The 16,150-nt window shown below is 43.0% G+C and overlaps 2 protein-coding genes across 2 annotated transcripts in view; one reads left to right on the top strand and one right to left on the bottom strand.

Annotated features, from left to right (window-relative positions):
• Nucleotides 1-16,150, top strand: part of KCNMB4 (potassium calcium-activated channel subfamily M regulatory beta subunit 4) — an 85,329-nt gene that overhangs the window by 64,422 nt on the left and 4,757 nt on the right. The window lies entirely within an intron of this gene.
• The window catches only part of PTPRB (protein tyrosine phosphatase receptor type B), an 86,083-nt gene that overhangs the window by 7,374 nt on the left and 62,559 nt on the right, over nt 1-16,150 (bottom strand). The window contains exons 20-31 of the mRNA XM_044978698.1: nt 14,253-14,402; nt 11,868-12,111; nt 9,631-9,737; nt 8,274-8,373; nt 7,258-7,341; nt 7,124-7,141; nt 6,920-7,001; nt 6,367-6,457; nt 3,757-3,833; nt 2,813-2,947; nt 1,025-1,147; nt 656-819 (exon numbers count right to left, since the gene is read on the bottom strand). Of these exons, the coding sequence (XP_044834633.1) occupies nt 656-819; nt 1,025-1,147; nt 2,813-2,947; nt 3,757-3,833; nt 6,367-6,457; nt 6,920-7,001; nt 7,124-7,141; nt 7,258-7,341; nt 8,274-8,373; nt 9,631-9,737; nt 11,868-12,111; nt 14,253-14,402 (1,375 nt within the window). The remainder of the gene's footprint in view (nt 1-655; nt 820-1,024; nt 1,148-2,812; nt 2,948-3,756; nt 3,834-6,366; nt 6,458-6,919; nt 7,002-7,123; nt 7,142-7,257; nt 7,342-8,273; nt 8,374-9,630; nt 9,738-11,867; nt 12,112-14,252; nt 14,403-16,150) is intronic.

Consider the following 16,150-nt stretch of genomic DNA (forward strand, 5'->3'; position numbering starts at 1 on the left):
GTTATGCAGGAGGTCAGACTAGAATCATAGATTATTAGGGTTGGAAGGGACCTCAGGAGATCATCTAGTCCAATCCGCTGCTCAAAGCAGGACCAATCCCCAAATCGCCCCCTCAAGGATTGGACTCACAACCCTGGGTTTAGCAGGCCAATGCTCAAACCACTGAGCTCTCCCTCCCTCCATGGTAACAATGGTCCCTTCTGGCCTTAAACATCTATGAAGATCTGGACACATATTTGCAGCTCAGATTTACCCCTAGTTACATGTTTTCTTAATTAAAGAGAGGTAATGAGACTTTGGGCCAGAACCAGCAGTGCAAAAGAGACTTAAAAATCTGCCAGAAGGCAGCAGCTGAGGGTCCCCCTGGAATAGCAGGTGTGTCAGGGACAGTGCTCTAGTGGTCCTATCTGGAGGCATGACCTCCTAAGAACTGTTATTCACTGCCACTAGTTGGGCACCCAGCATCTCCCAGGATGAGGGCATATGTGTCAAACACTATTCTGGACCACCTAGCGCATAGTCTGTCGATTAAAGCCTGTGGCTATCCTATAGAAATTTAAGCAAAAGTTACCCCCTGACAGACACCAACAATAGAGATCTTTTAAATATATTTTATAAACTTCCTGAACCAATGACATCCTGCTTTCATTTATACCTGCAGTGCAGAATGGTTGGTCCGGTGTCTGGAGTCCTGTTGATATAATCCCTTACAGTTCTTACAAACTGGATCAGGGACTGGGTGGTTTCTGGAACTCCATGGTCTGGCCATACTGTGTAATGAAAGTGACGAATGAGCCTCTTTGAGTCAAGCTGCTCTTCCTGTCAGATCACAGAAATGTGGATAATCAGAACAGTTAAGAGGCAGATGTTCTAACACACCACGTCTTTGTAATGAACATCATGTTCTGTTACAGCTGCCACTAGGGAGTAGGTCACTGGAGAGCAATCAGGATGTGTGAGGTTTAACCATTCTAAGTTTTCCTAACAGATTTTTTTAAAATAAAATAAAATAAAATAAACATACACTACAAATTTTAAACTCCCTTATTGTCCATTCCGGAAGCACTGACTCAGACAGCATCTCAACTATCAGGTCTCCATAATACAAGGAATCCTGGTCCAGGGGCCAGTAATGATCGCACTTCACCTGTATGGACAAAGGAATGAGTGTTTCAATAATAACAAAAGCTGGAGCCAAGCTGTCATATTTAAACAACTTCCTATCTGCTCAATTTTTGCACATGGTTCCTAACTGTTCCCGCTTCTAGGGAGGCAAGAAGCAGTCACGCATCAGTAGATGGACAATTAAGGCAGCTAAAATAATCCATATGCACATGTAGTCAACAAAGGACCAAAACACATGCTTAACTAAGTATGCAAGGGGTCCCATTGAGTTCGGTATTGCTTAAGTACTTTGCTATGTCAGGGCCTAAACAGAAAAAAGCATTTCTACATACACTTATGATTGCTTTTACTCTTTAGACTATGTTTAAAGCAGAGGTTGATCTGGGCTGATTCAGTGAACCAGTACTTTTTCCTGGAGTGTGCTAGAATCTACCATTTTATTTAAAAAAAAAAAATTAACTCTTTTTAGTTGCTAAAGACAACCTTACACCTTACATGATCAGAGTATGAACCAATTCAGTGATATCTACCTGAGTCTGAAGACAGCCTGAAACAACAGCTCTGAAAGAAGCATGCATTGTCTTATTCATGACAAGGGTATCTTAATTATAAAGCCTAATGTTTGCAATTTAAATGTCAACACTGTTAACTATTTTACTGTTGATCAAAGCACATGAAAACAGGAGGGATGATCATATTAAGATCAGCTGTGAGTAGACTATTGTTTTGACAACTCAAGAAGATGGAGTTGGACCACTACTTCCCACACTTCCCCCTATTCAATCTCTGGTTTAAAGAGTGATTGGGAATGCAGGGAGGCTGCTCTGGCTTTTATTTGAAAAAAATAAAATGCAATGGACTTGGATGTAACCATTACCTTTGTGTGTCTATATGGGGGCATCAGGGAAGGAAAGAATATTTACGGTTTTCCCAGTTTAGTCACTTGCCTCTGTACCATACATAGAAGATGTTTTTATGGTGGCACCATAAGTTTTATGTCATGGACAGTGAAATAAGTACGTGTAAGGCCCAGAGGAGTTTCATAATTGTAATATACTAACCTTAAATAAATAGACCATGAAGTACATGTAATGCATGGCACTTATGTCATGATCTTTATTGATTTCCACCTTTGTACTCCCATATCACAACCCTTTGTACATTGTCATCCCTTGCAACATTATGTCTCCCCACTGGTATTGAAAAGCCCTTATGTAAATAGTCGCACTGAAGTCACTCACTGTGATTATAGTTGCAGAATTAGGCCCCTAGAGATTGCAACTCTGTTATATTTACCCCATAAGTGCCATGGGTGCTTCGGATACTGTGTTTGTGCTGTGGGTTCTATTCTTAGCTCTCTCACTGACCCAGTGTGTGACCTTGGATTAGTCACTTCACCTCTTTGTGCCTCTATTTCCCCACATATCCTTTTTCTGTCTTGTCTATTTAGACCACAAGGGCATGCAGGCACCTAACTCCTACTGAAATCAAAGAGATTTAGGTGCCTAAATAGCTTAAAAAACCTGGTTCTAAGCTCGTAGGGGCAGGCATTGTCTCTTACTACGTGTCACTGCCTAACATAATGGGACTTTGATCTCAGCTGATGTCTGTGGGTGTTAGTGGCATACAAATAATAAATACAAAATTTAAAAATAGTAATGAATAAGCAAGAAACTTCACTACTCACTCGGCCCTTCTCGACACACTGGGTTACCATGACAATATTGTGAACGTTCTGTTCCCATGCCATCTTCCAGAAATCATCTTTGGTGCCAGGCAAAGGGCCTTGAGTCGCAATGTATTCCCTGCGAAAATTATTGCCCTACAAATTCAGGAAATTCCAATTAGTTTCTATAATGCCAGAGGAACAGACCTTATAGCAACTGCAAACAAACCACCACTGTTGTGGCATCAACATCTTCACTGCAGCTACAGCTTGAAAACTAAAGGACGCCCTAAACTCTGGAAGCAGAAGGTTGGTGGGAGCAGGGAGGAGGCAGAGAAAGTGCCAGTGTATTTAAGTATTGCTGGAAGGTATTTATTAGAATTAGTCAGAGATTTTTCATCTTTCTATTGTGTTCAGCACTGCCCTAGGCATTTTGAACCACTGTTTTTTGTTTGTTTTGTTTTGCTGTTTGCTGTTAATTAACTGAGCTCTGAATTGAAATCTGGATCATTAGGGCTCTGCTATTATCAATCATAATTCCCTGGCAAAGGGCACAATTGTAATCTCAGCCAATTTCACCATAATACAAGGTGCAAACACTTTCAGGGTGAAATACAAGTCTGGAAGTATGATCTCAGAGATAGCTGTGCTTATTGCAGAAATTATATAAAAACAGTGACCTTTCAGAAGTTGTCCTTGGGCAATTATAACAACAATCTTATATGACTATAGCAATCCAGGGAAGCGATTTTAAGAGCTGACTGAATCAGTCTCAGTTATCTGTATGGCAATCAGACATGGCCTTTCAGCACACACACAAAAACAGTTCTCAGACTTTTAGTTAAAACCAGTGAACATATGAAAGGAGGGAGCGCTAAGAATCTAGCTACATGTTAAATTTCATAGGAAGGTGAAATTACCATTGGAGAGACAAGGACTATAAAAAACACCACTGAGCCACTTACTGGTATGTAGCTTGCATTAATATAATCTGAGCAAGGATCATCATCTACGTTGGAAAGCTTCACTCTCGACGTATCATCTGGGAAGAAATGTATTACAAGAGGTTTATGCCCAGGTCTTTCACATAAATGGAAATGTGCCCATGTAAAAATACCAACTGCACTTTCATGGTCACAGTTGGAAGGCTTGTTTGCAAATGACAGCCACCCACATTTGTACACCACCTTTCACCAGGGCGGGTCCAAAGCACATTGCGGCCAATGAGCGAGATTGTATGCAAGGAACTAGAACCGCAAAGGTCCATAGGCGCGTAACTGCCTCGTTCGGCACCTAAGTCCACAATGTAGGTGCCACTGGCATGCTCAAAACTACTGCTAAGCTCCTGCCTACCCCGGTAAGTGTCTACGTTTCCTATGGTGGGCATGTGCAAAGCTGCCTAACAGCTGATACCATCCCACAGCTAACAAACTGCTCAGAACTGTTGCTCAAGCTGAAGCTCCAAAACAGGATTCTCCAACTAGTGGTTTCCCCTCCGATCTCGCGTGTGGGGCCCGACCCCAGAGATGTTGGGGCACACCTTCAGGATCAGCCATCACACAAACGAGAGTGTGAGCGTCTATCCCCGAGAGCAGTGGCCAGAGTATTCACTTGGGATGCAGGAGATCAAGGTTTAAGTCCCTCCTCCAATTATTTATACTAAGTGGAAAGCTCCAACAGAAGAGATAGAGAGAGATCCACCCACAATACACAATGCCCTGTGGGCTAGGGACTCTCCTTGGATGTGGGATTTGTGGGTTCAAGTCCTGGTTTCAAATCTGAGTGGAGATTTGAAAACAGGTTTCCCACATTCCAAGTGAGTGCTATAAACACAGGGCTATTGGCTACAGTGGGATGGGTTTCTCTTGTCTTTCAGGAGAATGGTCTGGGCTTCATCTGCTAGGGCATGGGCTTACCCAGCTGAGGTGCCTAATGTCAGGAGAGGATTCATGGTGGAGAATTCTGAGCGGAGGGAGGTGCCTCCCTCTGGCCTGTCAGGTAAGTAGAGGCCCAGACCAATGGGAGCAGATGCCTAAGTACCTTTGTGAATCTGGGCTCTAAGTCCTGTCTCCTTCCTTTTGCATGACACTGATGGTTTCACAGGCTCCCTGGTTGAGTGCCTACCTCCCCTCATGCATTGATGGGGAGCCTAGATGTCTCACTCAGAATGGAGGGCTGGGCAGGGCACCTAGTGGTTAGGCACTGCAATGCCTAAGTACCTTTGTGGATTTAGCCCAGGGAGACGTCACCCCATTTTTCCACAGGTGAGCGCAATCCCATTGCAGAGCACAAGCCTCTTCCCTGGCTGTGCTCTGGTGGATGTCAGCTACTTGAAAGAGGTAGGGAGTTAAGGTAATGGTGGGACTGTGGCTGCATCCCTCTTTGCCGCTGATGGCAGGGCCAGCTATGCATGGAGGACAGCACACTTGACAGAACTTCACTGTGCAGTCCCCTGGGAAAATGCTGGGTGACTGAGCAAGACAGCATGTCTCCTGAGTCTCTGGCTGCAGAGTTGCCCGTCCAGGGCAGACTGAGACATAAAGGTACCAGAGCGCCATACACACTTTGGGTACTTCTACACGGCAGTCGGGTGGGTACTTCCCAGCACAGGTAGACAGACAAGTGCAACTCTGCTTGAGCTAGCGTGCTACAAATACAAACCCTCCCAGACCTACTGGGTATGTACATGGGTGGGTAGCCTGAGCCACCATTCATGCTACCCCCAGCGACACTGCTATTTTAAGCTCAGAAACTAGCATATGTCTGTCTATCTGAGCTGGGAAGCACCCTCCAAGCTGCAGTTAGACATACCCACAGCGGGATCCCATCACCACTACTGAAATACAGCCACCTCTGGATAAAACATGGCAACTAACCACGGCACATGGCAATACTACATGGCAAGTTTGGACTGGAAATTAAGCTGAGTGCTATTATAGCCACTGAAATTCCAGAGGGCTATTTAAGGTGGGCTAATTACCTCCAATAGGCATTCCCCAGGGCTGTCCCCATTCTCATGTGCCATGTATGGTCAGGACCTTTGCCTTGTATGAAAGAGGACTCCTTCAGGATTATCGCCTTGTGCCATGCTGGAGGCACTGTGCTACTGCAGGCTCATTATTCACTCTGAAGGAAGCGACTGTCACCTATTGATGTCAAATAAGTGATTTGTGGCCACTAGACAGGTTTGAACTGACTATATCTGAATGACCAGGGAGCAAGTAGCTCTGCTGCTGATCACACAAAACACACATGACAAGGTTTCATTTATTCCTACTATCCACCCTGACAGAACCGCTGACAGGCTAGAACAGCTGAAGCCTTTTATAAACAGAACGAGCACTAGTCATTACACCTCTGGTGGGAAGTGAAGTTTAATGGGAGCTGCTGTTTTAAAGCTGCTCATGGCCATACACCGTCAGCATCGAAGCACCAAGACTTGGCTTGGCACTGCTATTTCATCTCCGACAAGGCGAAACAAGGAAAGGGATACGCTACATGCCCCATCCCATCCTGAAAAGAAGTGAAAAATAGCTGGTGTGATGTAATATTATATACCCAAACATAAAACTTACAGGGCAATATATTATTGTATCGATTTTTCCCTCTGTTCTCCGGCAAAAGCGCTATGTCACACGATTGGTTACGACCCACATCTTTTAAGTCCTGTAAAAGGCCAAAATGAATGCAAGGTGAAAATAATCAAAGGATGCTACAACACGCAACGTACAGCATGCAAGGCCAAGGAAAGGAAATGATTTTTATTAGACAGAAATTAGAGAACTGGTGGCATTGGCTTGAGCCAGGCACACTGCTGGTAGGCACTGTTCATGATTTGTCACACAGCTCTGCTCACACAACCCAGTCCTGACCCTCAGCACATCCTGGTGGTCCTGTGCTGGGCCTCTGATGAATGGAGGCTGCCAGCTGGATCAAGCTGAGCCTAATTAAGTTGTGGTTTTGGCGGCAGGACAAACAGGGTCTAAGCTGAGACTGTCAAACTCATTTTCACTTGTGTGAAAAAAACCCAGGAATGCATGTCTCTGGGGCTGAAGGGTTAGTGAGCCACAGTTAGCACCCAACCAGTCAGTTCAGTAAAGAAATGGTTTGAGTGGATTGGATTCGTACCTCATACTCCTTGGACAGGAGGTAGTTGGAATCTGCTTGGAGTTTGGTGAAGTGCGCTTCAAACTGATTTACTTTTATTGGACTAAAACATTCGACAGAAGAAAAAAGACAAAAAACAAAGTTACCCCAAGATAGAACAAGGACATTATTCATCTAATTCATTACAAAGGAAGATGTTTTAAATGACAAAATATTTGCTTTTACCTGGAAATTCTCCGGCTCCTAGAAATAATTTCAAAAGAAAAAGAAACAACTTGTCAGTGAGTGACTGGAGAGACTGTTTCATCTATGATGCCATGTTAAAACAGTTTTCTCTTAGAAACAAACTTTGAGATTACCCTCTCTGCCCCAAGTTCAGATGGACGGACAACGGCCTGTCCCTGCGAATGCTCAGCCTTGCTGTAGGTCGTTCATGGCCATTACTGCAATACAAAGGAAGCTATTCTTACTTTGGTTTTAGTGCTTTGTTGTATCTTGTGGCAGGAAATAAAGAAAAGGAATAAAAAGAGATGGCTGATTCATTTGCTGCTCTGAAATGGATCTTTGCAGCTGCACAGTTTCTCTGTACCTTAATTTGCTGCAATAGGATAATAATTTTATATCATACATAGAAAAAATGGTGTAAAACAGTAACGACCTGCTTTTACCATAAGAGAGACACCCCAAACTACCATTAAAGTGGGTATTAGAGCTAGTCAGGAATTTTTTGACCGAAATGCTGATTTGTCAAAAAGGAAACTTTTCATGGAAAACCTTTTTTCAGGAACATTTCTCAGGTCCAGGAGGGAATTTCCAGTGAGAGAGAGAAGCACCCACCCCAGCATAACCAATAGACTGGGTGGGTACTTCATATTATAGAATAAAAGTCAGTGCAAAATGAAATGGAACAATAAAGTCAAAATGAAACTTTTTGACATTATTGAAAGAAAATATTTCAATATTTCCAAAAAGAGAGGATCAAAATGAATCATTTCAAAGTTTTCCCATCAAAAATGTCATTGAAATCAACAAGTTCTCATGAAAGGTTTCAATGAAGTCACATTTTCTGACAGAAAACTGCTCCAGTGAAAATGTGTTGATCAGCTCTACTAAGAGCCAAAGGTCACATTGCAACCTTGAACATGCAACTCCTATTAATCAGTGGAAATCCTGTTTCTTAATCAAGGATAATATGGGTCTTAGGTCAATATTTAATTTGTACAAATGGTGAGGGAAATGGAATGAAGTTTTTGCCTTCCTAAATACAATTTAAAGTTTTCATCCAATTTTACTCCTTCCTCAGTGTCTCAGATGGAAAATCAAATTTCATCAGATCTTGTACAATGAAAATTTTAAACAGGGAGTTTCTACTTACTTAATTTTTTGTCTGTAGACAAATAAAGCAGTCACAGCCACCACCATCAAAATGAGAAACAAACCAGCACTCACGCCTTCTATAACTCCAAACATGGGCTCTAAGATAGATACACACACACACACACAGAGCAAAGGAATTAGATACATACAATGTTATCAGTTAAAGACACTGAAATAAATACAAGGGAACGTCAACTGCACATATATTTGGAGGACTGGGCTTTGATATTACTTCCTTAGTTTTTCCAAGAATTTACACCGTACATCAGGTGGGCAAGATGTACGGTGTAGGTAGAAGAGAAAAAAGTTCTCTCTTTCCATAGAATTAGGGAGTGAAAGAAACAGCAAGATTTTCCAGGAGTTTGGGTCTCCTCCCCAGGCTACAGTAGTTCACTGGATTTTTCAAACTGAGTCTAGGACAATTCACTGGTTCAGCCTCATTTTGAGACCATTTATACTGGATGATGAAAACATTTCATTCTCACATCCAGAAAGTAACTGTTGCCTGGATTCAAGGGTTTTTTAGGCTTAATCAGTGTTTGGAAAATGTATTGAGAGCCTTGTATCAAGGGGCTGTGTTATTATTTATTGTTTGTATTGTAGCAGTGACTAGAGACCCCCCAGTCAGGGACCCCAGCGCTATTCCTTCTCAAATAATTTATAACCTATGGGCTTATTGCTCCACCATAGCTGAGACGGGGGAACATAGTGGGCTGGTTGTGGCTCCCTGATCCTGTGCTGCTTGGCCAGGCATAAGTTAGGAGTTGCTGAGGAGCAGGTCTAACTCCTGCCACTGGCACAAAGTCCCTAGGTGAGCATACACTGTGAAGGATCAGAATAGTTGCACCACACCTCCCTCCCACCTCTGACATCTCCCCTACACCCTGGACACATGGGACAGCTGGTGCAGGAGGTGGTTCTACCATCTCTGCCAGTTTTACACCACAAGAGAGCTCCCCCTGCACCAAGGGAAATTTCCACTAGCCATTTCTGTCCACTTTGAGCAGCTTGAGTGGCAGAAAGCAGAAGGGAGAATCTAGCCCTACGTATTATTTCTATCCTGAAGGATGCTGCACAGTCCTCACTCTCTCTCTCTCTCTTGCTCCCTTTTAAAGTGAACGCCTATAATCTGTAGGAAGCTTTATATTTCTGAAGGAAATCATGGATGGAAGGGGAAGCATCACAGCTATTGTTTTAACCGACAGTGCTGAATATCAAACATTAACTGGCGGAGAGCTGAATCTCAGAGTAACTCAGTTCAGCAACAAGGTCCTTGCTGCACTTTCCTACCCACTCTAACACCAATGGGTGTGATACCCATGTAACTGGTTAGTAGAGTTAAAGGAGAAACTCACCTGACTCAGTAGTGATTGGTAAAGAGAAAAATGTATCTGAGAAGAGTGGCTCAGTGAATTCCCTCAGGTCTTCACTAAAGAGCTGGGTGAAAGCTCGGATACTGATCCTGAAAAAGCAGAAGAGTTTATTAGATTTGTTTGGGAGTTGGTATCAAATAGGAGAAAACTAAAGGTTAACACAGAAATAGCAAAATCACAAAACAGGGCTTCCAGACAACATTTACTAAGTACATTTTCTGTGTCTTTTAACTACCGTTATTGTTATACCTTTTGTTGTTCAGCTTCTGCTTTAGTGAGAGTTTCAAAGCCAATATTTTTAGCACCTCAGCAGTTCATTCCATTTTTTAGTATCTTTTGCTCAACAATATTTGGCGAAAATGAAAGAAGGACTAGATACTAGATGACATTTACAACATACTAAACTTGAGGGAAAAAAAGTCTGCCTAACTGTGATCAGCAGGAAGGCTTATATATCGCAGGGTGTTCTTTGCATAGGGCTGCGGTGAGCCAAAAAAACTGCTGACTAGCTGATCTATGGATATGTTAACTGCCCTCAATACTATCGTATAGGGACTTGGATTTGGATTACATTCTATTCTCCTGTTCCTGCACACACCTTTGCATGTGAATAGTCGTATTCTAGACCTACTTCCATCTCTCCTAATATTAGTCCTGTAAATGGACTACTTATGTGCTTAAATGTTTTCAGGATTGTGGCTTTGATACCTTAGGCTACTGGGGATCATGAAAGTAGTCCCATGAGCTGGACAAACTAATCACAGTGAGCAGTGTCTTTGTTGGATTTAGGTCTTTGCTATTTTCACAAGCTCCTGATTGCCAAAAATTTGTCACTGAAAATCAATCAACAAATCCATTCACATGAACACATTGATTTCATTGGACACATGGTAAGCTTCCGTTCTTTGACTGGATGAACGTAGTTCTTAAGTAGGTTTCTGATACAGACATGCACAATGAACAAAATAAAAAATTCTGCAACATTCAATTGAAATTTGCTGTTTAACTCCATGACTTTTCCTCTCAGCAAACTCATTTCTAAGAGCATTCACAGAAAGCAAAAGGAGCTCAAATGAAGTCCAAGCAAATTCATTAAAAAGCTGAAATGAGTGTCTGTGAATGGTTTGTTGATCTAGACACTCGGCTCTCATTGTGGCTTTGGTAACCCATGGTGGAGGTTCCTGCCAGCCAGCTGATAGAATTTAGAATCAAAGAAGTTAAGAGGTAGAAATCCTGACTCACAGTAAGTCTCATTCTAAGTAGGGATAAGTGGGCATAATTTCCACTGAACCCAGCTAGAGCCCACTTGAAAGCTGCTTTCACTTCAGTTGCACAACTGCCCCATCAAGTTTTTAATAGTCCACATTTAGTAGCTAAGCTTGATTTAATGCTGCAGGAGAAAGTAATGACATCTAATGTGAAGCTGCCGCTTCTAAATAAACATACATGGTATCCAGTTTGTCTGAAATACAAATCCTAATTGTTTGGGGATATTACTTCAAATACTCTAGTTTTTTGGCTAAAATCTAAGGCCAGCTGCTTTCTGCTGTTCCCTAGGTGCAAAGTGGCCTTAAGGTCATTGGATTCAGCCCTTGGAGGTTCATGCCAGTGTAGAGGACTCAACAGGAGGTGTACAGGTGCTCTAGCAGCTCCCACACCATGCCCGATTGTGGCTAAATCTTCCCTTTGTGCTGGTGAGCCTCAGCTGCTGTACAGGCTTCCTGAGTCTGCAGGAAGCTGGCACAGTGTAGAATAGCCTTTAGGCTGCTCTTCTGCACCAGCAGATTGGCCTGGTGCAGTCTGTCCACAGAATTAGAGGAACACAAAACTACCTTTGCATCTCCTGCTCTCCCCTTGTAGCTGTCCTGAATGCTCCCCTGACTCAGCTGCTGATCCAGCCCTTAAGTCTCTCCACAGAGAAATTAGCAACTGTAGCAAAGTTCTCCATCAAAGTAAGAGATAAAAGAAGCCTTTTCACTGCACGGAGTTTTGCACATAATGAATTGTAGCATTCCCAGGCTGGTGAAGGAATTGTTTATATATTACCTATGAGATGGGGCACGGACAAAGCTTTTATAAATTGCACAATACAACACAGAGAACACTATGTAACACAGGTTATTAATCTACGGCAGCTCAAGTACATCAGGCATCGAGATAGCATAGTACCTAATAATACAGCACATCTCACACAGCACAATTACCACAATAAATCTAACCTGTAGGCAGTCCTTGGCTTCAGTGGCCCGTCACAGAATTTCTGCTGATTGGGATCACATTTTCCTCCCAGACTTTCCATCTCAGCTCCAAGCTTAATGTCAAAACTCTTATAGTTACTGTCAAGGTTTTCAGCACATTTGCTTGCGAAATAGTTTGTCTGGTAGACACGTATGGAATTGTTATGTTTGTATTCCATGTAGGAAGGTAATGGGTGCTGCTGATCTGGCTTCAGCTCTTCACTGCCTAGGAAAAAAATGGTAAAAAAAAAATTGCACATCATATGCCACAGCTCTCGTGCTATTCGTGCAGTAAAAATCTAAGGCCCTGGGCATCAATAGACATATTCAACACTTGACAAACTTCTGTACTTTGTTTGGGAGGTAACATGGTCTAGTGAATAGAGCATGGGACTGGGAGTTAGCTACCTGGGATCTATTTCCAGCCTGACCCTAAACTGTTGTATGACCATAGGCAAGTCACTTCCTTCTGAGCCTCCATTTTCCCATCTGCCAAATTACCTTCTTTTATAATGTACTTAAAGGTCTATGGAAGAAACACACTATATACGAATTGTTGTTATTAACCTTAACTGCAGGAGTCATTATAGCTATGTTATCTTTACAAACAACAGCTGGTCTGGTGTGGTAATCTGATCCCCAGGAGAAGAAGCAGAATACAGCAGATTACTACAGCAAACAGCAAATTCCTACAGATAGGAAATTATGTGTTTCAAAGCAACCTGGCGCTGTGGTTTAAAAAGCTTCTTACAGTCTGATAAAGACTGTGCTATACAGTCTTCAAAATTGTTAAGCCACATGAAAGCCACCTTCTTTACAGAGACCTCTACAGACTCAAATTACTGAATGTCCTAAAGAAATAATCCGCGCTTTTCTTAAGTGAGTGATGCTTCACACACTACTGACTTGTGGCACAATTCCTTAAATTAAGTCTTAGGGTATGTCTACACAGCAGCTGGAAGTGTCATTCCCAGCTGGGATAGACATGCTCAGATCAATCTAGTGTGCTGAAAATAACAGCGAAGCTGCAGCTGCACGATAGGGTGTCAGATGGGAACCACCATTTGCTCCACTTGCTCCATCTCAATCAGAGCTAGCATGTGTATGTCTACCTGAGCTGGGAATTACACCTCCAGCTCCAATGTAGACATACCCTTAGTATTTTTGGACTGAGCCTAGCTCAGTGTGTTCCAGGCACACTCTCTTCTATTTGAACCCACACTGCATGTTGGTCTATGCGGACATTTTTGGATCAACGCTGGCTTGCCTGGCTAGATAACTCAGGGCACTTTGCTCTCTCTTCTGGATCCCATTCTAGAAGAGTGTGCACAGAGGGGTTCAGATGCCTTGAGAAGGTTGTGTGAATCACTTCTGCTGCATAATTCTGGCCCCTCCATCCCCGCCATCTGCCTCCTTCCACAGGGGGTTAAAAAAAAGTAGCCAGTGGGTACAGAGAATAGTTGCAATAGGAAACGATTATAGTCCCCAGAAATGAATCCTGATTTTTTATTATTTATGATAGTGCCTAAGAGGGTCAGCTGTGCTAGGCACTGTACCAATATATAGTGAGAAACAGTCCCTGCCCCCAAAGAGCTTACACTCTGACTAGACAAGAACGACACAGGGTGGGAGAAAAAAAAGGATTATTTTTACATGGGAACAGAGGTACAAAATGATTAAGTGACTTACACAAGGTCACAAAGGGAGCTTGTGGCAATGTCAAGAATTAAACTCAGATCTCCTGAGTCCTAGTTTAGGGCTTTAACTGCAAAACTACTCTTCTTCTCTACAGGACAGCACAAGGAAGGAAATCCATATGCACTATATAGGGACATTTTCTGCTTTGATTTACACTGGTGTATGTGAGAGCAATTTGCCTCATGAAATAAACAACATGAATCATTTTATTCAGACTGTAAGCTACCTTTGTTTTCTAATAATGACTTATCAGGCAACACTGAAGGCAACAGAAACTGAAGCTGAGACGCACTCCTACCGACTTCAAGTTAGTGTCTAAGCTGCATTATTGAATCAGTGCATAGCAAGACAATCTGTCCCATTTCTACCCTCTGGGACATTTGCTTTGAGTTCTCTCATCATCTAAGTAAGGAAACTCTCCAAAAATGTGGATGGTAACATCCCAGAGAATGAAGTATATAACTCTGTCCTTAACTATGGTGCCAGTGTAGACTGGACCTCTGGATCTAAAAGCTTCTCCCCGCTGAGTTAAAGGACCAGGTTCATTGGCTTGGATACAGATGCAGATCCATACGCCTCTTCTGAAATCTGGCCAGTAGATGAGGACAAATACCCTCCTTGTGTTAATATGGGTTACAGAAAGAAACCTATTAATTCATGAAAACTTACCATCGGCCTCTCTCACAACCACAGTAAAGTATTTCACAGCTCCATTGGTGTCACTGAACCAGCTGCAGTTGAAAGTAAAGTTGATGGAAGATTTGGTAATGAGTGCTTCCTTTTTGTTCACTCGGATGTGGAGAGGTGGAGGAGGGGGGCCTGGGAAAGAAGAGAGTGGGAGGGGGAAATAAAGTGCATCACCATCTATATATTTGTAATTACATAATAACAGCAAGTGAGGCGCAAATCTCAACAAAACTCAGCCATTTAGACCCAATGTCTCTCATTTTATGCTCTTTGCAGTCACAAAGTGTATCCCTCTTCAGCAGAGAAGCTGCCAGAAGATGTAACAGACCTGCAGTGTTTTAAACATAATAACAGAGGCAGCTCCTTACAGTAGGATTTCTTGCAGAAGCTGCCCAGGATTGCATTAAAGTCTCATTAAATCCACGCAGTCTTAAATTATAGCTGCTAAAATAGCATTTTCAGAGGTGGGTTCAATCCAGGTACTTTGAGACCACTGAGGCTGCAGATAGAAATTTGCTTTTTAACACCTAGATTTCCCCCTCTCACACCAAATGGAATAAATAATACATGACACTGAATCAATTACGCAAATAATTTACACATGGACGATCTGATATCAGATTTACAGTATGGCTTCCACAGGGAACTGGCATCTGTATCAGCCACATGTCTAAACAAGCTATATGTTGAACAGTGATACATCAGGAACTAAATGGAAAAGGAAAAAGAGGGAGGGGGAAATAAAGCACATCTGATGTAAGCTTCCCAACAGAAGGGGGAGGGATAGCTCAGTGGTTTGAGCATTGGCCTGCTAAACCCAGGGTTGTGAGATCAATCCTTGAGGGGGCCACTTAGGAATCTGGGGCAAAATCAGTACTTGGTCCTGCTAGTGAAGGCAGAGGGCTAGACTCAATGACCTTTCAGGGTCCCTTCCAGCTCTAGGAGATTGGTTTATCTCCTATTATTATTACTACAGCCCTGTCACAGAGATCGCATCTAAACATTTTCAATAACCTACACAGCTACATATACTGCGTCAGTATCTACTGTTTAATAGTTGTGGCCAAAATTTAAAGGGTTTCAGTGTGGATAAGGAACCAATAGTTCACATGCTTATTTGAAGCCTAGCCAGATAGCTTCGATCTGTAAGTCCAGGCTGGAATTCTTGGGAGAGCTGGCTCCCTTGTGGTATTTAGACAGTCCTGCTTCCAGGGTCAACCAGAACCTGATAGTGCAGAGATGTCTAAACATGAAAATAATGGAGAACAGTTAATCCTTCAAAGAATTTCTGTTGCTGTTTCTGGTGCTGCTCAGGTTAGCTCTGATTTTATCGGAACTCATAGCATCTCTTGTAGTAGAGAAGAGACAGGGCTTGGTTGCAATTCATGTGAAGGGTGGCTGTTACCACGTTCTTTTTTCCCAGGCTCTGGGCAGGGCCCCAGCACTCATTGGGGTCACAGCTCTGGAATGTCTGGGTGGTTTTCCCACTCCCAGTTCCAGTCCCAAGAGGCCCAGCCCATTGGCTAGGCCCCAGATAGCCTGCCCCTCCCAGGGTTGTCAATGAACAGAAGAAAGGGGAATTGATCCAAATGAATGGTCCCAAAGCTGGGTTAAGGCTCTCTTCCTTCCGAGGGTACTCATCAGGCTGGGGCCCTAATCCAAGTTCCCCAACACACAGAGAGGAATAGTCTCCTTTCACGGTGAGTCAGCATCAGGTCCTCCCTTCCTTCAGGGAGGGCCCATTGGGCAGTGGCTGCCCAATGAGGCTCCTACACTCAGCCATCCCTTTTTCCAAGATCTGCTCTCCTCCCTGATCTGTCATCAACTGAGCTGGGTTTCTCCCTTTTAAGTTCCTCCCGCCAATCCTGACATCTCTCAGC

Source organism: Mauremys mutica, chromosome 1 (assembly GCF_020497125.1).
Source record: "Mauremys mutica isolate MM-2020 ecotype Southern chromosome 1, ASM2049712v1, whole genome shotgun sequence".
Classification (NCBI taxonomy): domain Eukaryota; kingdom Metazoa; phylum Chordata; order Testudines; family Geoemydidae; genus Mauremys; species Mauremys mutica.